Here is a 26616-nt window from a genome sequence, read left to right as displayed (position 1 = left end):
CAGAAGAGTCAGGTGTAAAATCAGTTAGGTGTAAAATCAGGTAAAATCAGTCCTAAGCCCCATCAAAAAGCAAGATGTATACAACAGTGAACACAAAACGCTGCTGCTTCCTGCAGTTTTCCCCGTGCTGGTAACTCTTATTCAAGAGACAGTTACTGAACCTTTGAATGGCAACTCGAATTGTTCTCCAAAAAGTTATTATTAACGGTCACACCCCACCACAGACCAACCAACAGTCCAATAATCTACTAATGTTCCTAAGACTTGCGCGCCTGCAGTGGTGTTTTTAATTGCGTGAAGCTCTTAAATCTCTCCTCAGCCCCACTTTTGCATCTGTCTTGGAAGGTGCTGTAAAATGGTGCGCAACCATATAGCTTGTATTTTTAGGAGAAAAAACAGCAGCACGCCTTCTTCACATTATGAAGATTTCCAAGACCACCGTAATTCTTTTCCTCGCATCTTCTATTAAGTTACCTTGACTTTGCAAGAGGCTCACATTTGAAGAAGTATTAGGTTTTTGCCTTTGTTAGCTCAACAGAATTATCCTTGGTTTGCAGACTTTCAGTGTAATCCCAGCTGTCAGCTTCGATCTTTAAGAAGAAAATACTTGAAGTGTTCAGACCAGGGACATGATTCTTTCTTTTTTTTTAAATCACTTCAATGCATTCACATCTTGCAAGTACATACCTTGACTTTTAATAGTAACATTTAGGGATCAGTAGTGAGAGTATGCCCCCCCCTCTCCTGCCGTGCTCTTATTATCAATTATATCTCCTAACTATAATCACCTCCCAACTTTTAACAACCACAGCAGTTCACTATGAATTGTTCCGACAGACCAATGTAAGTTCAGCATTCATTTTGCATACGGAGTCTGGTGACTATTCCTCAAGCATTTCTCTCATCAGTGCAGAATTTGGCTTGAAAGCCTACGGACTGCAACCAGTACTTTTTAATTGTTATTTCTCTACTGTATTTTGCAAATAGAAATATGAGTTAAAAGGTATCAAGTGTGCACGGCATTTAATTTAAACCCAGTCTTCATTCTTGAGTGTGAACACCTGACACTGCTTATGCTTTGCAAGAGATTTTCCTGCACAATATGCACTTCAGAAGTACTTCGAAAGATACCATAATCTCATTTAGAACATTTTCAAATTTTATTTGCAACTATTGCAATTACAAAGAATATTGACAATGTAAATTTGCATTTAAAGTGACAACCCTTTCTAATAAACAAGGTCACAAATTAGTGTGCAACTATTCTGGCTTCGGGCAATTTTCATAGGATGGAAATTTTCCTGCATGATATTTTGTCACGTTTTACAGCATTGCATTTTCATAGTTCAATGCATAGGAACAGAAATACATCTGTTCCTACTTGCAGAACACTCCTACATATTTCTGAAATACGGAAATAGAACTTTCAATTAATCACCTTTGTTTGTTTTATTGAGAGGAAGAAAAGGAAGAATCCAGTTGTGGTTTTTGTCAAGTCATGCAGTGCTCTAACAGCCCTGATTCTCTCCTCCCTGAATTTATTCTCTAATTAGACTTGTGTTTTTTGCTTTTTGTTTTTCTTTTCCTTTTTTTTTTTTTTTTTGAACAGGGGTAAGGGAAGTATCACTGTCTTGTTCACAGCCCTGCAGGAGACTGAGGTAAAAAAAAAAAAACTCAGAGATGCACGCTATTACAAATGCAAACAGCCATCAAATTGTCCAGTTTATTGATGGGAATTCAAAATTGATACAAAACATGCTCTCTTTGCATGTTGTATTTTACCCTTAAAATGCTTCCAACTGTGTCAGGTAGATTCAGAGTTAAGAATATACTTCGGCTTCCAGCATGTACCTTTCATGCACAAAAGCCACCAAACTTCCGTAACACGTGGTCCCAAAATTGCTTTCAGACATTTTGTTTATCAAAAGACTCAGATCTTCTGCTGATCTGAGGAAATAAAGGCTTAAAAATGTTTTAAGCCATTAATAAGTATCCTATGGCAGAGTCACGAAAGTTTATGATTTCCATTATAATCTTGGGCGTAAAAAGGCAACAGTCCTAAAAAAGCAGCCCTCCAGAATATACGAAATGTGGCAATGGTTATGATGCCAATTTATAATGATCGAGTTAAGTCAAACAGATTTTTAAAGCTATGAATGATGTGAGCAGTATCACAGCAAAATATTTAATGAATACCACAGAACCAATCAAGTTTGAAAGTTGAGCAGATGTTGTTGCAATCAACAGAGATTTGTAATGTCAAATATACCAAAACGTTTTCTAAAATAATTTTCTAATGCAGAAAAACTGATTTAAAGTTTGCTCCTAGCTAATAGTACCTTTTATTTAAATTGGACCCTAAACTGATCAGACAATACATAGCCCACACTTTCGGACATTTATAATAAAAAAGCTTTTATTTTCAATTGAAACAAATGCACCATCCTGCACTCGAAGGCTATAATGAGCCATAAGCATATTCCAAGGTGTACCAATGGCAACAGATTTGTTCACCTCCACTGAGAAGTTACATAATGCACTCTTAATTGGTAAAGAAAAATTAAACTCAGCCTTCTCAAAGCTTCTGTACTGTGTTTCTTGGTTATTGTACAGTTCCACAGTCAGACCAAGAGTTTGCAGTGTGTGCAGATATTGTAGTCAATCAACAGTATTGTTTAATCATCATCTTCCTCCTCTTCCTCTTCCTCCTCAAAACTGTCTTCAAAGCCCTCGCTGTCTTCCTGGTCCTCATCACCTTCTATTGCTGTATCCCACTGTGGATGATTTTCTGGCACTGGTTTTGCTTCATGAACTTCCAGCTGTAATTGAATAAAGAAAAAGAAAGAAAAAGGAAGGGGAAAGGTTACAGACAATACACATTAAATTTGGGAAAACAAAAACAAGCCCCAAAAGAAATGACACCACACACAAAATTGGCAGTTAAAAACCCCAAACGCACACAAAAGAAATTGAAAACCACCGAACAAACAAACAAAAAAAACAATCTACAGAAAAAAATAAAACAAAACCAACAACTGCTTCCAGAAATAAGGCATGCATCTCATTAACTGGATGGATCTAGGACTAAGGGCAGGGAAATGGCACGGCAGGACTCAAGGTATAAAGCCAGAGCCAACTACACTGAAGAAACTGAATAAATATGAGAAAACATGTATTAAAATATGCAGGCACTGGAAAGCATTGCAAACTTTAGTCCCATCTAACCCATCATAAAACTGCCATCATAAAACGGCATTAGGCAGAAACCGCTTGTAAGTCCCTCCTTGCCACTGTTTTAAATAGGACAGCTTGAATTCTTAAAGATAACCGGACCTTTGGGGTTTAAATAGCCATATGAAGTAGTTTTCAATATAATACAAATACATAACACAATTATACATCACCTTCAATGGTTTAATCTGGTCCAATCCCATATATGAATCCGATCTTAAATAAACTGTGTACTGATAGTTTCCAGGCTTGCCTGGTGCTGGGAACTTCAGCTCTACCTACAAAACGTAATTCACGCCTTAAATTCTTACTGCTTTCAAGTGACACATTAGAATAAGTATCTAAGTACGCTAATGAGCAATAAATACTACTACAGAATAATATTTTTTTTCTTAACAAATAATTATTAATTTCTTACAAGTTACACTTCTCTGAAAATCTCTATATAATAAAACACTCGCAGAAGAGAGACAGAATACCCAAGCACAATACCTTCCATGAAAGACGAATAATCGGGTCACATTTTTTTCTGAATTAGATCAAAGTAACTCTACGTTTTTAAGTACACTCTCTTGTATGCTTCCTAAATCTCAAAAACCCGAACAGGTTAAAATATTTAGCCTGCTGAAAGCGTTAGTTCAACTCTACTGTTATTTGGAATTGCACATAAAATCTACTTTGAAAGAACACAATACATCAAATCTCCATTTTTCAGAAAAGCAAAGAACACAGCCAAAGGTTACAGTCTCAGAAAGGTTCATATGAGCCGAAGCTAATTAATTTGTCACAGCCTCTGCTTTACAGCAAAAGAACACTTAGTATTTCTCACACATTTGAATAACTTTAAGAATGATCATTGTGTAGGAATACTGGCTTTCATCAGCTTTTCGTATCAGGGAAAAAAATCATATTCTGCAAAGAAACTCGAAAGTCGTCTTAAATTATCTCTTCTTTCTCCATTATCAATTTTCTTTTATCAGAAGAGTAAAATTTGTCTTCCATCTTAAGAAATAAGCATGAAAAAATTAAAATCTAAATGTATTTGCATACCATAAGACACTTCAGTACAGTTTTGCAATGCCCCAAAAGAAAATTCTCCATGTACTTTACCTCTTCTTTATCTTTTAGTGTACAAACGTGATACGGCATACATATTAGCATCTGCTCCTTCCGATCTGCAATATATAGCCACCACCATTCTTGTTTTTCCTTTCATAAAAGAAAAAACAAAAACAAAACCACAAAACAAGATTATTGAAATCATATAAAACGATGTCCCTACATTTTATAACAGGTAATTATGATTCACTGGTCCTTACAATACTGATAGAAAGAAGGTGGTTTGTGTTCGTTTGGTTGGATTTTTTTTTAAACTCTTGGTTGTGTCTGAATAAAATATCTAGCATATACTGCACGCCGAAAGAAAACAGGTTATCACAAGTAACTGCCGGTCTCCAAAGGCTATATTCTGCCTAAGCTACCATGTGAGGCATGGAACCGTTCCGAAGAACTGTGTCGAGCGAGCATTAATGAGCAGCTTCATGCAATGTAACACTACCTTAGGTGCTTCAACAGAAGTCCAGCCTGGGCAAAAAGGTTGGCATATAAAGCAAGGCCTGCCAAAAGACAGATAAAGTACTCTTCCCAGTAAACAATCTTTCTCAGGAAAGTATGATTTGCCCCACTTCCCACTTTTTGGAGGGGGAGAGAATTTAATGAAAGTTGGTATTTCACAGAATGGTAGGGGTTGGAAGGGACCTCTGGAGATCATCTAGTCCAACCCCCCTGCCAGAGCAGGGTCACCTAGAGCAGGCTGGACAGGAACGCGTCCCCGCAGGTTTTGAATATCTCCAGAGAAGATATTTGGACATATTGCGATTGCACTTCAAGGAAGTACGAAAGGTCTTGCCACTGCACATGCTAAAGCATAGCTCCTAAACTAAATGAAATTAAACGAGTGCAGTTCTTCATAAAAGACAAAAACACCGTACAAAAGTAATAGTTTATCCCTCATTTGGAGTCAGATTTTTAAGACTGTGGTGCAGTTCAGCAGCACAGACACAACCATTCTCAAATGGGAAAGACTACAGCTCTTCAACGTCAACTGCTCTTCATTTAACCACTATTCCTTGATGATTAATCCTCTGGCAAACATTTTAAGGCAAAATCCACTTTGTTTTAATAGAAGCTGAAACGTTTCCATTGCAAAGAAGTTAGTTTAGTACTGCAAAGCAAGTTTCTACAACTACCTGAAAGGAGGTTGTAGAGAGGTGGGTGCTGGCCTCTTCTCCCAGGCAAATAATGACAGGATCAGAGGAAATGGTCTGAAGTTGCGGCAGGGGAGGTTTAGATTAGATATTAGGAAGAATTACTTTACTGAAAGAGTGGTCAGGCACTGGAACAGCCTGCCCAGGGAGGTGGTTGAGTCACCATCCCTAGAGGTGTTTAAGAAACATGTAGATTTGGCAGAGACTGTTGGACTCGATGATCTTAAGGGTCCTTTCCAACCATGAAGATTCTATGATTCTGTTCCTTCACCTCCTTAAGTCTTTTCTTTAAAAAAGTGGGGGAGGATGAGGGGAAGACTTCAATTTTATGAAAAAGTATTTTAGTAGATAGGTAACAGTCACAACTGCATAATCTTATCCTTGGGGGGGGGGGGGGGAAGGAGGGGGGGGAAACCCCACACCTTTTAGACAATGCAAAAGATATATTGCTGAAGTGTGTCCCAAAACAATTTTTATCCACCCCTGATGGTCTGGAAACTGATCACATTTGTAACAGAGTGCAGCCCTAAAGAGCACATCTTATAACAGTTACAAGTTAAGCTCCAAACAAGGAGACCAATTTTTTATATATTTACACCAACAACAATCAGTTCATTGTGTTGGTGCCACATCAAAGGGGTTGTTTTGTTTTGTTTGTAATCTAACAGCATTAGAAGGACTGAATGAAAGCACACAGTGGACTTCAACACCACCACTGAGCCCCTTCCAAATTCCACAGGTGGGAAGCAAATGCTGTTAATATGTAGAATTTGAAGAATTTTTGTCTCTACTCAAAGAGTCAAAAGTTAAATAGTTTTGGTGTGGTGGGGTTTTTTGGGGTTTTTTTGGGGTTTTTTGGGGTTTTTTTGTGTTTTTGTTGTTTTTTTGTTGTTTTTTTTTTTTTTTTTTTTGTTAAACACTTCAGAAGCCAGTGTTTGGTGATCTGAAATTTAAATAATGCAGGTTGAAAACTTACAAACGCTAAATTAACTCCTCTCTTTTCAAGTGACTAATTGTTATGCTAGTAATAGTTACCATCACCTCACTGAAATATTCAGCTAGCAAACTACAGATTTACAACGGCAAGACACTCACACCAGCAGCCGCAACACCCTGATTAGCACTGTTGAATCCCAGAGCAGGGGAGTTTAAAATTAACTCAATGCGTTAATGCCCATTTTACAGCGTATAAAAGTAAAAGCAACTGCATCACAGTAAAGCAACAGCATTCCTTCACGTGTTCAGCACAATAGGCAACTGAGAACAGGACAAAACCCTACTCACATAGTATTTAAGACCAGAATTTGAAGAATGATAAAAAGTCCTTTTAACAACTATACTAGGTGATTTTCTTTAGGAAAAACTGTCCCATGTGATTATAAGGCATAAGTTATTTTATCTGTAAGTTGCAACAATAAATATAATGTCAATCTGCTCGACAGCTGCAGCAAAGAAGAATCTTATGCAGTCTAAGTGTTTATTTCCTAGCCAAGGGGCCTCTAGGAATAGAAGGATAAACAGCATAAACAGTACAGACGAACAAGAACTACAGGAGCTAGCTCCATTACAGAAATGGCTACTCGCCATTTTGGGCCTATAAGGACTCTGATCACAGAAAAAAGAAACTGCATTTGTATCAATATGTTATTTTTGATGCTACCAAAACACTGTGCTGACTTACTATGCGTTGTGCATATTTCCACCACTCTCAATGGCAAGGAATAATTTTTTTTAGAACAAAGACAAAAACTGTCAACTGGATTTTCACAAAAACTGGTAAAAATAACAGCCGGGGTTAGGGGGGGAGGGGAGGGGAAAAAATACCAGAACAAATGACATCCACTGATCTAATGCTCAAAGGGATCTATAGAGTAAACTCATTGGAAGTAAAGCTCCTGACCCCAAAGCATCACTGCTTTTTTATAGAAAGGACAACTTGCAGGAGTGTCATTTTCCTCTCACTTATTGGGTGGAATTTAAAGTTTATGCCTGTGAGAATCTGGCAAGCTAACAGGCACGCGGGCAAAATGCCCTTTAACAGATGGGTGCAAGGTTTGGCATGCCAGAGAACCAGTATGTTCATGAAATTGGAACACCAGGGCCAGTTTCTACCTAAAAATGTCAAAACTACAATCTGTGCAGTTTCTGGATCCATGGATGTAGGAGTAGAAGATAATTATTTAGGAACCTGCATAGATAAAAGATGCATCTCTGGCAGAGTAATCAACTGCCCAAAAACTTAGATGAAACAGCGTTAAGGCTACCTCCTGAGAATAAATATATTAGGCTCAGCTACACTCAAACATCCGTAAATTCTGGAAACACAGAGATTCACACAACTACAGCATTTCATCCTTAACCAGCATCTCTGAACCAGCCATGACCAAAATACACAAAATACTCTAAATGACAGATGAAAAAAACGCCCAGGAAGTATGATGGATTCTGCTCTTCAGATGTTGCAAATCAGCTCTATCTGAACATGCTCCAACTGCAGCTACAGCACTATGTACAGCTGCATTCAACTTTCAGGGAATCGGTGAAGAAAGGTTGGAAAACTTACAACTGTGGTACCATGAGATAATACGCGTGTATCTTTCAAGTTCAAGTATTCAGTTCAGCCCTAGATACATTTTTTTAGCATAGTACTGCATTTAGGTTTTATCAGAAAACCCACCAGCAGCTTGGTTACACACAGCTGAAGCTTAAGCAGCTTTGTACAGAGTAAGAATAAGCAAAGTCTCCAAAGGAATCCTCAGTGCAGTAAAAAAGAAATACAAATAGTGCCCCTGTGGCACTGGGCATAGCATGTACTCACTGTTTGAGCTCAGACCAATGACCAAAGCCAGCTGCCTTCGCAGCAAGGAGGTATTAAGACTCAGCTGCATCTTTGACATGATCTAAGGCAGCCAGAAAAGCAGAATGCCAGTACACCTTTTCCTGTTATACTGGTGTACTGCTGGAAACTGTACTGAGAGACAGGAGCGTACCTCCAAGTGTCAGGAAAATACAGCATTAAGATCAGCCATTACGGAACTAGACGTCGTGAGGCCACACGACTCTCAGCTAAGGGCTTCTGGAAAACAATTTCTTTGGTTTATTTGTATATCCTTGCATATATATATATGCATATGCCTTGCATCCCGCCTCCCTGTTATTGGAGATAGCGTGATGGGAGAGAAGAGATCCTACGTAAGTTCCCCAGACAGACAGCAGGGAAGCAAAGGAAACCCTCTGAACCACTGGCCTGGAAAGAAGGCGTGGCCAAATACTGCTTCCTCCTGGTTCCAATCTGGTCACCTCCCAAAGACCTAACTTATTTGCTCAGAACACAAAACCCATGCTTTAAAAAAATCCCATCTTTTTGGAGGTTTCATTGCTGTAATGGGTTTTCAGACACTTAGTGAGTGGTTAGTTGTTTGTGTAACAACTGGTGTATCAGAACATACTTTCAACACCAAAGGCTGCTGTAGAGACACCTTGGCCTATCTACTATACTGAGTCACCACTCTCAAGTACATCCCTTTCTCTGATAGCCATCCACAATATATCTGAATATATCTTAAAGGTTTCATTCTGAATCTATCTTTATGTAGCAGATCAGCAGAAAAAAAACTTTAGCATTATTGCCATCAAAAAGGAACCTTAAATTGTATTCAAGTTTGCAAATGTCTGGGAACTGGACAGAAAGAATAATACATTAAAAGCTTTTAGGGAAGTACCTGAAGGAGTTTAAGAGGATTTTATAAATGAAGACTTTTTTTTAAAGTCAAGATTAGCAATTTTTTCACGTACTAGACTTTAAGAGTCCACTATTTACAGTAAAAATATAAAAACAGCAATTAATTTGTATTATATTAATTCTCACGTTTCACAACTGTAATGTTTTCTATTACTGACCTCAGGGAAAAAAAGACTGTAAACGGGATGCGTTATCTTTGACTTCGTTTCAAGAAGGGCTCGTTCCTTTCTCTGTATACTTTGCTGTAATTCTTGCCACTCCTGTCAAAGATAAGTTTAAAGAGTTACTGTGCACTAGCCATCTTTTGCATTAAAATAAACAGACATTTTAGCCCATGGAAATGATACATATGACAAGTTCTTGTGCAATAAGAAACAATACAAAAGGGAAAAGCACGCAGAGATTAAGTTATACAGTACGATGAAAAGCAAAAAAAATCAAGCAATCGTAAAACTAAAGAGACCATCCATGTTAATAGTAAAAACCAAAAAACATCCTCAAAACATGGGTCTGTGGGACTGCCACATGTTCTAAACTCAGTTCTACAGCACTGCCTATAAACACTCACTACTTGAGCTGTAAGACTCCTAATTACAAGCTTGATGATTATTTTCCCATGAGAAGCTTATTCTCACCCTGTACAGGACTTCCAGCTGTCACTCTCAAGTCTTCCACTCTAAGACCTGTGGTGCAGAAATCATCTACCACCACAATGCCTCATTCTCAATTACAATCTCTTAACCTACAATTTTGAATAACTAACTTAATAATTAATAGTTACTGGAGTCTATTAAGCCCATGTACAAGTTTGTTCAACTACTGCATGCTCATAGTGTCAGTATGCAACAGCCACTGCATGTAAAGAACGAAGTCCAAAGCACAGGCCGTATCTCACAAAATCTGCAGCAGCTACTAATCAAATTAAGCTGAAACATTACAATCTCTCCTTGAAATTAAGCTATTTTTCTCATGCCACTTTTAAGTTTTCTATCTATTCTGCAAAGACTCTTCACTGCTCTCTCTGAGACAGGCTTGCAATGACAAAGCTCTTATGCCTGAATGAGGTCTGGAAACCTCTGGAGAACAGATATTACTCCTTCATCCTAGTGTTGCCTAGCCTGAGGGGATGCTAGAGGATTAAAACGCATTTTCTCTCATCCCCAGAGGCAACATTACCCTTCAAGAAAAAGTAAGGCTTACAGCTTCATCATCTTTGTTTTGCTTCTCATCTTGCTCTCTGTCAGACTCTCTGTCACTTCCATCATCTTTTTCACTTTGAGAGTCCCTGTTTGTTTCTTCTTCTTCAGATTCACTTCCTTTATCAGAGATCTCCTCCTCTTCTTCCTTCGCAACTACTTCCTAATGGAAAAGAAAAAAAAAGCAACCACCAAAAACGTCTAACTTAGTCTGCATTTCTGTAGTACGCAGCATTCACAGCACCTGTCTGAAGGTCGTAGCCCTTATTTTCTATTTTGATCTACACTCTTCTGGTGTCACAGAGTATATCTACAGTGAAGTTTAATCCTTTTCACCTCATGTGTTAAGAGGAGCAGGGAAGCAATTTTCCTTCTCCATATGGCATCCACAACACAAATAGGAGAAAACAGCATTTGATTCTGGGGTCACGTTTCAAAAAGCCATTAAGAAAAGAAGAGAGAATACAAGAAAGTACCTACAACATGGCCCATGAGGTGGAGAAAACACCATGTAGTGGGAGCATAGAGGTAGTAAAGCTACTTAATTTACCAGAAGAAAGTCTCATTTCAGTTTTTTCCTTTAGAGGAAAAGTAGAAAGTACAGAACAATTCACTTCCCAGAAGACAGCATAACAAGAACTAATAAGAAGGGACTACGAAGCCAGACTTCTCAAGTAGTTGGGCACAACTTTCAGCAGGCCACTGGAAGCGTCACTGTGGTGGCACCCTGATTATTTTACTAGTAATTTTGAAATGTAAAGAAAAAAATGCTATTTTAGGAGATGTGCTTTACAAAAGCAACAGACAGATACAAAAAACCCATCAGATTAGGAATGAAAAACTGAACTAAATACTAAAATATCAATGAATCTATGAGCTACCCCATTAGCTTGTTTTTGCTTCTGCTGTTTCGGTGGCTGCAATGAAGGCGGCACAGGTTTCTTTTTCACTGGCTTCTTTTTCTTTGATTTTGAAGCTTTCTTGGTTCCTTTATTCTTTTGCTGCCATCCTTTGCTCTTAACTTTGTTGACATCTCCTTGCTGTAGGAAAGCAGTATTTAAAATATTTATTCTGTTCATTAAATTTCAGGCATTCACTGTACTTTAAGCATTTTAAAGTTAGATGTAACTTAGGAAGTTAGAAAGCATAGCTGAAAAGACACTTCAGTAGGCATTCCTGAAAAAAAAAAATACGCTTGAGAAGCGCACAATTAGCAACTCAAGATCTGAAAGGAAGTTCCCTTTAGCCAGCACAAGGAATATTCATTGTTCACTTACCCCATCTTCTGCTGGTTGCTCTTCTGCTGCACATATAGACTGTTCCTTTTCAAACACTTCCTGGTTAGAGAAAGATGTGAAAACTATTAATGCCTCTCTGTACAAAAAGAGCAAGTTATTATTTTATATTTGAACTTAAACTAAGTCATCTTAATCGGGTCTGAAGGTTTTACAAATTCTTTTATCAGTGACAAACACAACAGGAGATTAACAGATCAAAATTGAACAACGTTTCGAACATTTGGTCTAGGATTTTTCCATCACTAGCACTATAAAGAAATTCAGTAACAACATGTCATCTTGTTCCAAAGAATCTACTTGTTTTATAAAGCACAGAAATCCCGTATCACAAAAGCAAGCAGTAGTAAAAATGCAGATTCTGCTCCAGTTGCCAGAGCATTAAAAACTTCAACAGCTGCACTGCTACTCAGGGACACAGGACAAAAATCAAACCAGAAATATGAAACGTTAAGACAAAACACAATGTTAGTATTATGTAGACTAGAACATCTCTATGCAAATGGAATTTTTTCATGCATTTCTTTCTTCGAAACATACTACATGCCATTTAAAATAAAAATAAAAATCAGTAATAAGGAGCTGTCTTACATAAATACGGCAAATATGAGATACCACCATAAAAAAAGCATCACACAAAAGGCTAGCTCTAGGTTTTTAGGTTATGCATCTCAATGCCAGAGTGCCTAGCAGCATTCTCATAGAAAACTCATTTAAGATGTTTTCTATGTGATGTCAGATGTTTTAACTAATGTCAATAAGCTCACAATTTTCAGTTTCCTTCATTTATAAGGTCCAGCACAGCGACACAGTGCTTTTACTTTCTACCTACTGTGTCCTCAGTTATCATTGAGATGATGCATTCTGAAATCCATAGTGTGAACACACGGTACTTATATATACAGACTGCTTTCTGCTGAACTGGCTTCGATGGCTAGGCTGACCAACTGTCATACTCATGCTCGTATGCTTTACCTTAGAGGCATAACTCAGGCTTTCCATTTACTTAAGACGATTATCTGCACAGTACGGATGCAAAAATTGACACTGTGGGCTTCATTAGGTACTAAGTTTGTTTAGTTTCTGTGCTTCAAGTTTTTTGTTCAAAGAAAGCCATTGCTACATTTTAAGCTAAAAATAAAGCACAAGTCAGAACTTTAACTACGAGGGTGTAGTATTATTGTGGTTATGCCACATTGCTACCCATTCAGCAGTCCACTTTCTTGATGTGGCACTGGTATACCTCCTTTTTATTAAGTTATGTATATTCTGCTGGACTGAGTTTCTTTCATAAAAGTGTCTAAAACACCCAAGAGATTTGTAACATTATGAGCCCACATAAAGTGAAATCAAACACTGTCCTAAGGACTTGAGTGAATACTTTCTTCTAGTTCAAAAACTAAGTTTCTGAATGTCTCTTTTCCTGTTATTTACAAACCTCAGGGCAGTACCGCTTGCCATATTCTTTTACTGTTCCCTAGACAACTGCAACGGGTCAGACTGAACTTTGGTTTGATTCCAGGAAAACTTTCTAATTCAGAAAAAAAAAAAAAACATAAGGGAGGATTAAGAGCATAAGTTCTCAATTTCAAATCTTAATTTTACTGTTAAATCTACAAAATGCTATGTTAGCTTGCAAAGAAGAAATGCCTGTTTATTAGCATATACTTGCCATTACCCTGAAAGAACAAGTATTCTTAATACTTACTGCCATGGTCTGTCTTGTTAGTGTGACCAGAACAGTGACAAGAGAACCCACTGTAATATTGTTGCTGTCTTCATCATCCAAAACTAGTGTAAAAAGAAAAGCAACACATCTATTAAACTTCTTTAAAGCCTTGTTTGTCCATTAGACATTGTTTCTGTCTAAATATAAGCATACAAATTCCAGATTTTTTTAACAAAAAATAATTTCAAAATATTATTAAATAAGTCTCCTACAACCTCAAATATACTATTAGGATGAGGGCTGGTAATTCAGCAAACTATAAAACAGCAACATTGAGTTTGAAATTTTAATTGCATGAAAGTTAGAAAATTCAAAGTTATAGCTGCTGTGGGAACCATAACTCTGTAATATTGTGCATTATATATTAAAGCATAAAACTTCAGAAACGTGAAATACCACACATGACCAAAGGGACCCTGTTATATTTGTTCTGGGAATCATAACTTTGATTTTCCTGACTTTCATGTGATTAACAACTCAATTTCAATGCCACATTAACCATCATGCATTTAATTCTTTTTTAAATAGAAAGCAAAGGAAAATAAAAGAACAGCAATGATTATTTTAACTAAAACATCAAACATAAAATCCACAGGAAAGCCACTGAGGAGTTTATATATCCAGTAGATGAACTGGATATTGTCCCAGGCTGGGGAGGAATAGAGTTATATCCCAGTGTGGATTTCCTACCACCACCACCCGAGAAGGCAGTTTTACTACTCACTAGTTTTACATGTATATTTTATAAAATGGTAATATCAAGCTAAATAGAAAAGCATGTGTAATGTTTAATCCTCCATATCACACCCGAGTACAGTTGTGTGACAAATGAAGACTACAGGGAGAAAAGGACTGCTTGCCAAAATACGGAAAAGTACTCCAATACTAAATTTTAGGCAGATTTACGACTGCGTACAATTCTGTGCTACAAGATAAAGTCTTTTTTGTGTTTGTCTTTAAAATAACATTTAGAAATACCAAGCTCAACAGACTTTTGCTTCTTTCCATTAATGTTTGCTTCTCACAGAGGACTATACATAAGCCAAATTACAAATCAGGCTACCCAAACAAAACATACCACATTGTGAATTTCTAATTCGCATTGTTACCACAACTAACAATGCAAATTAGAAACAACCTTTCACATATCTCATATTTACTAGTACTAGTCTTCTACAAAGGAAAGGCGACCGCAGAACCAATTCACTTTCCACTGAAAGGCTGCCTAACAGGAACTGCTTAATATTATACCTCATCTTCAGAGAGCCAGAGCATTATACATTCATTGAAACAGTGCACACAAAACATAGCTAAGCAAAGCACGGACAAATTCTGCCAGATATAAAAACCATACACGGATTATCACAAAGGAACCCATGAATATTTAGTCACCAGGGTCTCCAACTCAAAAATCTCACAAAGGACTCTCCATGCTGGAGTAAGCTGAGCATAAATTCTGGAATAAGCACAACTTTTTAAGACAGCTAATAAAAGTGGTATTTCAACCAGAAATCCACATTGCTCACGAAATATTAAATCAACGGATGAAATACCAGAGAAGCTCCTGCAGGAGAAACTACTGCTGGCTTGGGAATCTGTGAAATGTTTTAATGTACTTTATCTCCTCAGACTATAAATCTTACGTGCAACAGCCCGCCACTCAAAAAAACATGTAATTGCCAGGCCACATAAATAACACTGAGTTGTGTTTCAGCATCCTCCAAAAGCTTACTGCCAACAGACTATCAAAATGTCAGAGGAGCAACATATACAGAACAAAAGGACCTCCCACTCACCCTGGGGTTTTATATCCATAGTGACATACGGAAAGCTGCCAAGGACAGCCATAACTTCATCATATTTCTTATCTTCTAGGAAATGCAGCAAATTACGACGATCAGAACCTTTCAAACTCACCAAATCCTGAATACTTTTGATTTTATACTGAATTTAAAAAAAGAAAAAGGAAGTCACATAGTAGCAGAGAACACAGTCCACAAAACCTCTTGAAAACACATCATTTGTATCCCCACATTACTAACGCATACACAGCATTAGATTTGTTCTTATAAAAAACATGCTTTAGGAAACTAGCAAGCATATGTTTTGAGAAACAATAAAACAAAGAGGTTGCATTCAAACCTGCTAAATAGTACTGCTTTGAACATTGGTGTGTCCCATACTATGTCAACCCCTTAGACACTGAACGTGTTCCTTTTAAAAGTACTACTTCAGACAGCTTCCTCAGAAAGCTGAGCCAAGAAAGTTTTACTAACTGGGTTCTTTATTTAGAGTAATCCAATGCTTTGTGATTTATATTAGCAGGAAGAAGTTACTTTTTTTTTTTCTTTCTTTCTTTTTAATACCAAATTGCAAACAAATCCAAAACCATTCATTTTAAGATCTGAAAGCCTGAGTAAAAAGGATAAAACAAACACAGATTTGTCTGAACACTTGATTACTTCGGTCCACTAGAAAGATGTGTATTTCATTTAAAACTACTTAATGCATCTAGGTAGACTAACCATACCTCCACTCCAGAGGACTGTCTTTTTGAAAAGTTCAATGAATGGGAATTCTGTACAAATAAGCCAAATAAACTGGTCTCATCCCTCTTCCAGGGGAAGGACAGGTAGGATTATGAGATGGCCAAATTCTTGATTTCTGTACTTTGTTACACTGCACACGTCAAAAAATACATTTAAAATGGTGCACTTTTTTGTAGGCTCCCTGTAGTTCAGGGCTGGATTAAGAAAAGTAAGTGTCTGTTGATACCTATAAGAGAATGGTTCTTTTATTTCGCCCAAGGAAAAGACCACTTGACTATTTGATGAATCTTCAAAGGGGATTAAAAAAAAATCAGTACTTAAGAATTCTCTATCTTCACACTAACACAGAAACATTTAAACACCACCTAAGGCTGTAGTTAGAGCTAAACAAAATTCCATTAGATAAAAAGAACATTTTTAAGATGGATAAGAATTAATCATTGTAATAAGACTATCACAAAAGTCAACAGCTTCTACTAGAAGAGAACTGCTTGTTTCTAACAAAGAATTCCTAGAAGATACACTACAGTCAAACAGACGAGCCGGTTTGAATACAGTGATGCAGTCAGTGCAACAGGAGTGAAGATACATATGCAGGTATTCAGACACGACTGTTCTCTTTCATGCTTAAATTCTACAAATACCAATTCTTATCCACGTAGTAGCAGTGCTACTACTATGTTATGCGGTTGCATGCTACATATCTATGCAGTATGCAACTACGTAACAATAGGTTTTTAAAGCATCCTCTTTCACACATAAAGGATGACAAAATCTGAAATACTTCCTACAGTAATTGATTTATATTTTTTCGTTTTATGAACTCCTCTGTGCTACCTCCCAAATATATTTTCTATCAAACCAGATTAAGAATTTTGTAAAGCCAAACAAGGAGGAAAAAAAAAATCCCAGTTGGGTATTCCAGCTCTATACTGGAAAAATGTTATATTAAATAGGAGATAGTACTCTGTAATAAGAAAGAAACTCTGTTTCTTCTGATTGCAAGGCCTACGTAGACTGATCTTTTACATGACAAGACCTCTGTTCTTAATTCCCACCTCCTGGTCTAGTGGGAGGTGTCCCTCCCCACGGCTGGGGGGTTGCAGCTAGATGATCTTCAAGGTCCCTTGTAACCCGAACCATCCTATGATTCTATGAGATGGCCTTTAAAGAAACATTTTTATTCTCTTAGGTAATTCATGACCTTCCTACCTTATAGGCAAACAGGTAAAGAAGTAACGGAAAATGTTTTAAAATGTTACCAAGTATCACTCATAGTTTTATACCTTTTTATGATTGGAGACCCGCCTAAGGTTGTCCTCTTCAATGTGAGGCAGCTGCAAAAGGGGAGACTTGAACTGCTGAAGTCCCTGGACAGTCATCTGGGAAAGCTTCATGCAATTTTCCAAAGATCCCAAAGATGGAGCACGGAACTCCCTTTCTTGGGGAGAATGAAACAGATAATAGAATTTTTAATTTTTTTTTCTTACACTTTTACAATGTATACTTATGTTACAGACTACAGAAAACCTCGGTTTTAGTCAAGCAAAAGAAAGAGGCATCTTAAAATGTTCAGCACAATTAAGCAGGCAGCCTTTTTACTCTCATTGCAGTCACACAGCTCAGCAGACATTTTCTTCCCTCTATATAGACTATCACACCTGAACTCTAAGAAAGGGAAAGACTTCCATCCAACATTGTCTCAGGAAAGAGCAGCACCGTGTATCTAATGCAATTATTATAAGAACTCCACCACTTAAGTTTAAAACAAAAAAAAAAAAGCAAGGGGAAAAAACCCCACAAAATTCGTAAGCATATCATTAAATACAGTTTATCATTAAACATTAATCTTTTACAATACAATACATTATTTATAAGATTTTTATCTTGAGATAAACATAAAGGTAGCAGCCTTTACGTGCAAAAAAAAAAATGGGTATAACTGAAACTAAGCAGGGCATATTATGTTAGAAGGCAGTACAAGTAACTATAAAAATATCAAAGGCATGGCTTTTATAAGTAAACCTAGAGGTTAAACACAGTATTTGAGCAAACATCTATTTGACTTTTATTTTAGAAATTACCTGTAATTCCTTTAATGTTTTAAAGTACAAAGAGGGATATACTCTACATAATTAAAATAATCAAAAGACAGACAAGGAGAAAGTCTTAGCCAGAACAGAGCAAAAGAAAAAAAAAAATCAATTATTTAATACTCTTCTTCATGTCTGCAGAGAAACAGAAAAGCAAAGGAGACAGGTTTCCATATAGCGCTACTTAACTTTGTTAGAGAACTGTCCATTCATAAATAAGACTTCTCAGAACCCTGTTTAGAAAACTCATTTCAGAATTCCCCTGCAGCTCATGAGCAATGTTCGGGTCACTCTATATATACACTTTACCATGAAACAGAAAAATAAGTTAGATTCTCTTCAGCGAGCCAAGCGAAAATTAAGGTACTTCATTCTTAATTTTTTTTCTGAACTCATATGCGGCACATAAAGGATTGAAAGCAATTTTAAACAAGTATTACAGAAAGCACTGGTAATTTATGATGCCTGTCATTTTATTTAAGAGTCAGCATGTGTATTTTCCCTACCATTTAAAACCTTTGCTCAGAAAGAAGAAAAAAACCCCAGCCTTTGATTACCTTGACTGTTACAGGTATATTCTGCATATAAATATATAAAAATAAGCATGGATACAAGTATCTCTGTGTGTACATACACAAATATATACATATGCAAATACGCAGATTTGGTAATGGATGTATTTGGCTGGTATCGGTATATTTGTGACACCACAACAGGGGCAGAGAGGCATCTTTCAATAGAAGGCTTAGACAGATGGTCAGAAGGAATACGCCCACTCTGTCAGGGCTGCGCGATCGCGCTTACCACACAATAAAGACAATTAGGGACGTGGATAAAAGCAGGTTTACTTACACCTGGGTGAGAAGGCAGACAGGCTGCAACCTGCACCTGACCAAAAGGGTACCAAAGCAAAAACTGCTGAAGGTTTAAGTGCCAATGGCCACGTATTTTGATAAAAAGCAAGTTTAAGTTAATTTTAAAACATTTTACAGAGTAACTATGAAAAGGTAACAAATCTGACCAAAAAAAAAAAAAAAAATCCAAATTCGGTGTTTTCAGTTTGTCTTGTCCTTCAGCATGTTAAATGCATATGAAAGATCACTCCACCACCTCTGCTCCACCTGCCCTTGTCCCCTCAAATGGCCTGTTTATTCATTAATTACACCAAGCTATAAATATATCAGTCATCAAATCAAATTACATGGCAGAAGCTGTGTTGGTTTTTTTTTTTTTTTTAAACCCATTATACTAATAAACACTGTGAAGATTATACACAAAGCAAAGAGAAAAAATAACACCAGAGGGTGGGTGTCAGGAGGATGGGGCCAGGCTCTTTTCAGTGGTGCCCAGCGACAGGACAAGAGGTAACAGGCACAAACTTGAGCATAGGAAGTTCCACCTGAACATGAGGAGGAACTTCTTTCCTTTGAGGGTGGCAGAGCACTGGCACAGGCTGCCCACAGAGGTGGTGGAGTCTCCAACTCTGGAGACATTCCAAACCCGCCTGGACGCGTTCCTGTGCAACCTGCTCTGGGTGACCCTGCTCTGGCAGGGGGGTTGGACTAGATGATCTCCAGAGGTCCCTTCCAACCCCTACCATTCTGTGATTATGAATGGAACTCCCAGCTAGAAATGCTGATAAGTAACAAAGATGTTAACTTCTACCTTTCAAAAAAAGTAGTAATGGAAAGACTAATTTTCCAACTAAACAGCAAAAAAATTTACTTTCCATCTTACCTATCCTTCACCTCCCCCATAATTTTTTGGCTGCTGCTAAGGAAAGTCATAGGATATTTAAATTAAAAAAAAAAACCATACTGAAAACCAAGTTAATAAAAGAATCCTACATATTCTCTGACAAACTGGGCTTTTGCAGGAAATTCACCAAGAGCTTTGAGACCACAGAGCGCTAGTCAAAATAGAAATGCTTCTCTTTTTTAAAGCATTGACTCATCATCTATATGACAGTAAAAAAATATTTTAACAAAGTTGTAGAACATTATTTTGGTTTCCTGAAAAATAACACAGGACTTCCTATTCCCCAAGAGCGGATTTGAGGAGAGACAGTATAGCTTTTAACAACACCCAACAGCCCCACCATAAAATGAAAGCTATTACTGCACATGTTTTGACAACTTCTGCTTGTCAAAAGCGCACAAGACAAGATGACCTTTAATCATCCAAAACATATGACGTTAAAGTAGTCAATCACAAATTTAAACGCAAATCATAGCTGCTTGTGAAGGAATGGTCTATACCTGGGTCAAACCACAACCTCTAAGTGACACTCCAGCTTCCCACCTGAATTAAGAAATGCACTTGGACTGGCAGCTGAATGCAACTGAACTGACACCTAACCTTTCTTCAGACAGTTACTAGAGCACATTCCATGTTTTTTGGCAGGAAACGCCTCACTTGGCAGAGCAGCCACCTGCTTACGATACTTAAGGATGATCTCAAAGAAGCCAGCAAGATAATTGAGACCCCCTGATTATCAACTACCAGTTAATCGTCACAAAACAAGGGATGCCACAGAGCATAGCGTATTTTCAGAGAGCTGCATGTAAAAAGAAAGTCTCACAGACTATGTGGAAATCAGGAAAGAGAGTACATTTTATCTAAAGGTAGCTCATAATTGCCACATATTCCACCGTGCTGGAAAAAGCTTAGCAGTAACTAAAATCTGACTGAACTGAAATGAAAATAGTATCAATTTTGGTTTTATGAAAGCAAATTAAAACTGTTCCTTACGAACAACAAAACCCAAATCATAACAAATTCAAACTCACTCGCAAAGAATGATAGCTCTGTTAAAAGTTAAGAAGTAACCATGATTAAACGTCTTTTATGCCAAACCTACACTCTTTCTTTGATGACAGATTGTTTCTAACGGGGTCTGATACGAAAGGCAGCGTCTGTGGCTTTTATGGGGATGCATAAGCAGCCTGAGGTACCACTTTTCGCTATCTGGGGAGGCAGGATGCTTGTCCTGGTGAAGGGCTCAGACAGCAGAGCTTCGTAAGTCTCATTCTGTGATGTGCTGTCCTTCATGTATCTCAGTCTTTCTTGCATCTCCTTCAAGAACAGCTGATACTGGACCAACAGTTGAATGCTACATGGACATTTTTAAAATTAACTAGGAAAACAAAGTGCCAAGATTATGAAGATCCATCCAAGGTGCTTTCCCTCAAAAGACGTGATCACGAAGTATGCGTAAATGGTTAAGGATAAACTTTTAAGGTAATTATAATAATAATATAGGATATTTGAAAAACAAATGAATGTAGCATGAAATGAGTCTCCTCATCCCATCATCAATTTAGGCTTCACAAAAGATTTCTCCACAAAATATTTCTTTAGCTAATGTTAATGCATGCCATCATCTTTGTATTTTCACAGATCAGGACTGAACATCTACGGCTAATTACAGCATGTGATAATTTTATGTACCATGTCAAGGCTGACATAAGTGAAAATTAGAACTAAACGCAGAAACATCTGTAGTTAAGTTTTAAGCCACTTAAAATTATGTTAATATGACAAATACATAAACTTAAACAAAATAGTCTCTCAAAATTTTCAATATTAAAGTTAATTTTACTCATATCTTTAAAAAAGTAAACAAATAATGACACCTTTTCAATTTCCATTTTTTTCCCCCCACCAGTAGTCAGCAGGGGGGCAAAATTCTCTCTACATGTACAGTCATCAAAAAACAGGGCCAACATTTAAAATTTGCTAAGTGACAAGTAGTAAAAATTGCAATTTTCCTTTAGATCAAAGACAAAATTCTGAAACAGTTTACCTTCAAGTCCTCAAATTCATTATTGTTGGCCTGATGGGTAACTGTTTGTTATCACCTTCCTTTTAACGCTTTGTGCTGAGAGCACTGGCATGGAAGTGAGAGGAAGTGTTTGGTACAAATGTCTGAATACTGCCATTTTAAAACTTTGGAAATAATTTTGAGAAAAATCTGATAAATTCCAAACAAATCCTCAACTATACCCATGATACACTTCTACTTTTTTTTCAAATCTACAGAAGTAACTTCTACCTTACATAACGACAGCTATAAATTCTTATCCGCCTTCACAGACTCATTGCTGGAACTCCAAAGCAGTTTATTAAATACACTGCATCTATAAATAATCATTTTACTGTCAAATTAAAAAGGCATCTCCAAAAGGTATATACAGAACTAGAGGAGAATAATACAGCTACCTGGAGGTCATTCAAGCTGTAAAGTATATCATGTACTCTGTTAAGTATCTTATTTCAGCTTCTACAAGAACAGCTATAGGTGCCTTGCATTTTTCAAAGGCTCCCAGTTCTGTTCCATAAAAAAAGCTTCTGGCTGTATTATTTTGGTTTTATTTTGCATAAGACCAAACAAGTACTTGCTATCTAATATATACATAGGCCATCCTAAAAGACATCTTCCAGAGGTTTGAAGAACTTTTATAAAAAGCCTATCCAGATTTAAAAAAAAAAAAAACCAAGACAACACAAACCTTACATTTGGCACACGCAAGGGCTTAGAAACAAGTAAAAAGATGTCTTCATTCAAGCTCTTTTCATAATTAGCTATAATACATGGACTCGGTCTGGCTGAGCTAGCAAAACTTTAAAAAAAAAAAAAAAAACAAACTAACCACACTTCCAAAACAGCTACTCAACTACTTGGCTTTTTATGAAATATATTATTAAACTAATAGTTTTTTTGCAACTTCGTTACAAAACTAGTCTGGAGAATATTCACAAAAACATATCCACAGCTGAGCTCTTAATTGATACTCACTAACAAATAAATATAATCTAATGTCTGGTGAAGACTACTTCCATAATGAAAAATATGGCTACTGTTTACTTCCAGGTTTCAAGTTTTCTCCCCAGCAGTCTCGCAGACAAATAAAGATAGGGTTTAAAAGAGAACTAGAAATATACTTCATCAATACTTCTTTCTAAAATAAAACACGGAAGCCAGCATGCAACGTCCTTATCTGTTCACGTCCCCCCTCTCATACTTTATCTGGTTAGGAACACGATTTCCAGCACCACTTGCAATAGTGCTGGGAAAGATACTCCCCAAAACCATTCTTGTTAGGAGGCTATCAATGCTTGTTAAAGGAGTTTTGGTATAGTAAAGATCAACCAGTAAGTATTATTTGATAGCAAACAAATTACTAGTTCGGCATTAAAAAAAAAAAAAAGCCTTGCCTATGTTTGTTGGAATAAAGGAATAAGATCCCAGTCTTTGTTTCTCTACACTGCAAGCAACCATTTCCAGTGTAATTGCCTTTTTTACAGTAAAAATAAAAAAGCTTAAATATGACATTTCAATTAAATTATAATTTCTATGGGAATTACAGCAAAGCACCTGCCCCTACAAGTTCAGAAAAAAAAACCTACTTAACAGGCTAAACAGCACAGGATCCTGAAATGGAGAAATATAAGCAACATACAAAGAAATGATCCAAAACACAAGTGACACTCATAACAGGAGGGGAAGAACCGTCAAAGTGTGAATGAAAAGATGGATGAACACAAGGTTTAATCTGTCTTATACTAAGTGCTTTACTACCAAAAATGGATGAGATCTTTAAGAAAAGGTTTTCAATTGCATTTAAGGAGAAACTTGTAATTGCAAAAATTACAAGATGAACACACATACTAAAGATGAATTTCACAGTAGGGCTTGGCAGCGGCTGCAGCATTTCAATCCTCAAAATAGAGAGCGCTCTCATTACAGTGAAAAGACAAAAAGTGCATTTAGGCATTTCTAAATATCACAGGTTATGTACCCACAAGAATCAAGGACTTTATGAAGTATCACAATGAAGAATCTTATTTACTGGTTTTAATTATACTGTTTCTTTTCTTACCTTCCCGGCTTCGAGCCATTATTATTAGTTGGCAGATTACATTAATCATTTCTTGAAGTAGTGCAGGACTCTTTTTCAGGATAAACTGCTGATCTGCAAGACATAACTGGCTGCAATTATGCTGCACTTCTATTAGGAAGAAAATGAGACAGTTTACATGAACTGGACATTTAGTGGTGCAGTCCTCATTTATATTCATTTTTGTGTTATTGAAAGTAGCACTTTATTCTCATTGACACATCCATCTGTAACATTCCCTAACAAAACAGGAAAGAGCAAGCGCTAAGAGAGATTTTTGTATTCCAGGCAAGTGGCTTCCACATCAAATGAAGAAGTATTTACCAGGCTCATCTGAAAAAGCAACAGAATGGCACAGACAATTTACCAGTCTTATTAAAATAGCTTGAATTCTGTAGATACTTACAGGTTTAAAAAAATGGATTTTAAATTTTAAGTAAAACACCAGTTTTGGGATAAACTTTATTTCTAAAGTACTAACTACTTTTGAATACAGATCTGTGAAGCTGTAAGTATAAACAGTAACTAAGTGGCAAGGAAGATGAGAGATTTTTAGTAACTACTTAAAAATCATCATTTTTCTTTTGAAAGAAACCAGAAAAAAAATGAAGGAAAGTATTTTCGCTTGTGTTTTGTTTTTTAATTTGCGTTAAAATATAGAACAACTCAAGTCTGCTGGTCAGCCTAAGAAACCATGAGTTTCATAGTTGAAACTTAAGAACTCCATTTAGAAGCTTTCAGTTTGCATATTTACAAGTATGAAAAACTGCAAAACACAAACTGAAGTTCATATGTAACTGATATTTAAAGTTCTAATCTTGTCATCTTTGCTTCACACAGTAAGCTAAAAACTCCAAAAATAGCCACATATGGAAATGTTAGAGAGCAATATTATGCTTGTCTTCAATTTCTTTACTCTGAAAAGCAAGTATATTTCACACATTTTAACATTTTATCCTATTACAAACAGAAAAAAAAATTATCAAAGTCAACATTTGCAGCCAAAAAGCATTAAGAAGTAGGATATCAGTATTACAGGACTGTCAAGAGAATGAGTAAGTGGTAAGTAAGTGTTTTAAAGACTCATTAAAGTTGAAAAACCAAGTATACTGCATAGAGATCACTAAGCAGAGATCCATGCAACTCTTTAATGGACAAGAATGAGTACTGTAGCACGCAATGTGTTGCTCTGTTTCCAACAATATCAAATTAGGGAAGAAGCCATTACCTTCTTCAAGGACCTCAGGAACTTTCATCCTGGCGAGATGAGTCAAGAGCAGAACTCTGGCTTTCAGGCTGTAAGGGCAGGTGAGCGGAGGCTCGTTCTTCTTTAAGTTTATGCCACCAATTTCTCTGATTAACTAAAATAGTTAAACACAATTAGCTATTTTGGTGCTAAAGAGAAACAAATACAGGAGGAGGACAGTTTACAAGTAAAAAAAGCTACATTCACAAAAGCAACCCTTTAAGTAACTTTTCCCTGTAAAGTTCTGTAGAGATGAACATTCGCCATTTCTATTCGTAACGCAGCTCCAAAAAGTCAAAAAAGTCTTTAAATGCCTTGTTTCAATGTGGAAGCGATGAGGGAAGTAAAGATTTGCACACAAGAAACTTTCCTCGAATAGCATTGAGTAAATTTGTATTGATAGATAAGTATTTTAAAAGTTGTATTGTCATATTAAACCACCTTCTGAAACAGCGAGAACAGTATGCTGAAAGTTATTCCCTGCAGAAATACAGAAATAGTAATGGCAACAAGGCTCTGCTAAGACATAACATGGAATACCGTGAACAATTCTGAGCAGATAAAATAAGAAATAATGTAAAATTTAGAAATGTATCAACTGGGAACAGTACCCCATTCAGCACGTAGCAGAATGAGGGAAATGAGCCTTTTGGGAAAGAGGGAATTAAAATACAGCAGCTTTTCTAGTTTAGCAGAATAAAGACAGAAAGAGAACAAATGGGCTACTGCTTCTGTCTATAAATGCATTAAGGATATACAAAGCAAGAATCATTTAGACTCAAGAATAAAGATGACAAAAAACGTGGCTATAAACTGGTCACAAACAAGACTCCTAACCACTAGAACAGTAAGTTCTGGAACAGCTTTTGAGTATGACATGGTTACAGGAGGCTTGACTGCCTTTTAAATAAAGAATGACTAAATGTAAAGGGCTTGTACAATGCCAATGCTTGCAACAGCACAGGAGAAGAAGTGATGATCAAGGTGACCTTTTCCAGCCATGTGCTCCCACTGCTGAAAAACCTCACCTAGCCACAGTTCCAGCTCCTTCCCTTAAAGTCCACAAGATGATAAAGAATTTGTAAAAGAGACAAAGATGATCAAGTAAAGAGGTATCTCAGTCTATTTTCTTTATGCTTAGGACATGAAAGTATGTTTACGACTTGAAAATTCAATTGTGTGCATGCAACGGTTAAATCTGTGAGACTACCCCCCACACACATTTTGCAAACTCTAATCATTTCCATTGGAGTATTTGTATACTGTGTTTTAAACTTAGTAAAACAAAAATGTTAGTTACTGATAAATAAGATTTAGTAAAACTCTGCCAGCAATAATTATTTGCCACAGTATGCATTATGGCATCTC

General features: G+C 36.8%; 1 protein-coding gene across 1 annotated transcript in view; it reads right to left on the bottom strand.

Annotated features, from left to right (window-relative positions):
- Nucleotides 1-2398: 2398 nt before the first annotated feature.
- SEC63 (SEC63 homolog, protein translocation regulator) overlaps nt 2399-26616 on the bottom strand; it is a 62207-nt gene continuing 37989 nt past the window's right edge. Inside the window, exons 10-21 of the mRNA XM_054195147.1 lie at nt 25231-25363; nt 23985-24077; nt 17296-17450; nt 15257-15404; nt 13440-13522; nt 11714-11773; nt 11318-11476; nt 10441-10599; nt 9399-9500; nt 4342-4440; nt 3405-3509; nt 2399-2819 (exon numbers count right to left, since the gene is read on the bottom strand). Coding sequence (XP_054051122.1) covers nt 2676-2819; nt 3405-3509; nt 4342-4440; nt 9399-9500; nt 10441-10599; nt 11318-11476; nt 11714-11773; nt 13440-13522; nt 15257-15404; nt 17296-17450; nt 23985-24077; nt 25231-25363 — 1440 coding nt within the window. The 3' untranslated portion in view covers nt 2399-2675. The remainder of the gene's footprint in view (nt 2820-3404; nt 3510-4341; nt 4441-9398; nt 9501-10440; nt 10600-11317; nt 11477-11713; nt 11774-13439; nt 13523-15256; nt 15405-17295; nt 17451-23984; nt 24078-25230; nt 25364-26616) is intronic.

This window comes from Rissa tridactyla, chromosome 3, assembly GCF_028500815.1.
Source record: "Rissa tridactyla isolate bRisTri1 chromosome 3, bRisTri1.patW.cur.20221130, whole genome shotgun sequence".
Classification (NCBI taxonomy): Eukaryota; Metazoa; Chordata; class Aves; order Charadriiformes; family Laridae; genus Rissa; species Rissa tridactyla.
Note: the sequence above shows the minus strand (reverse complement) of the source record. Positions and strands in the feature narration are given on the sequence as shown.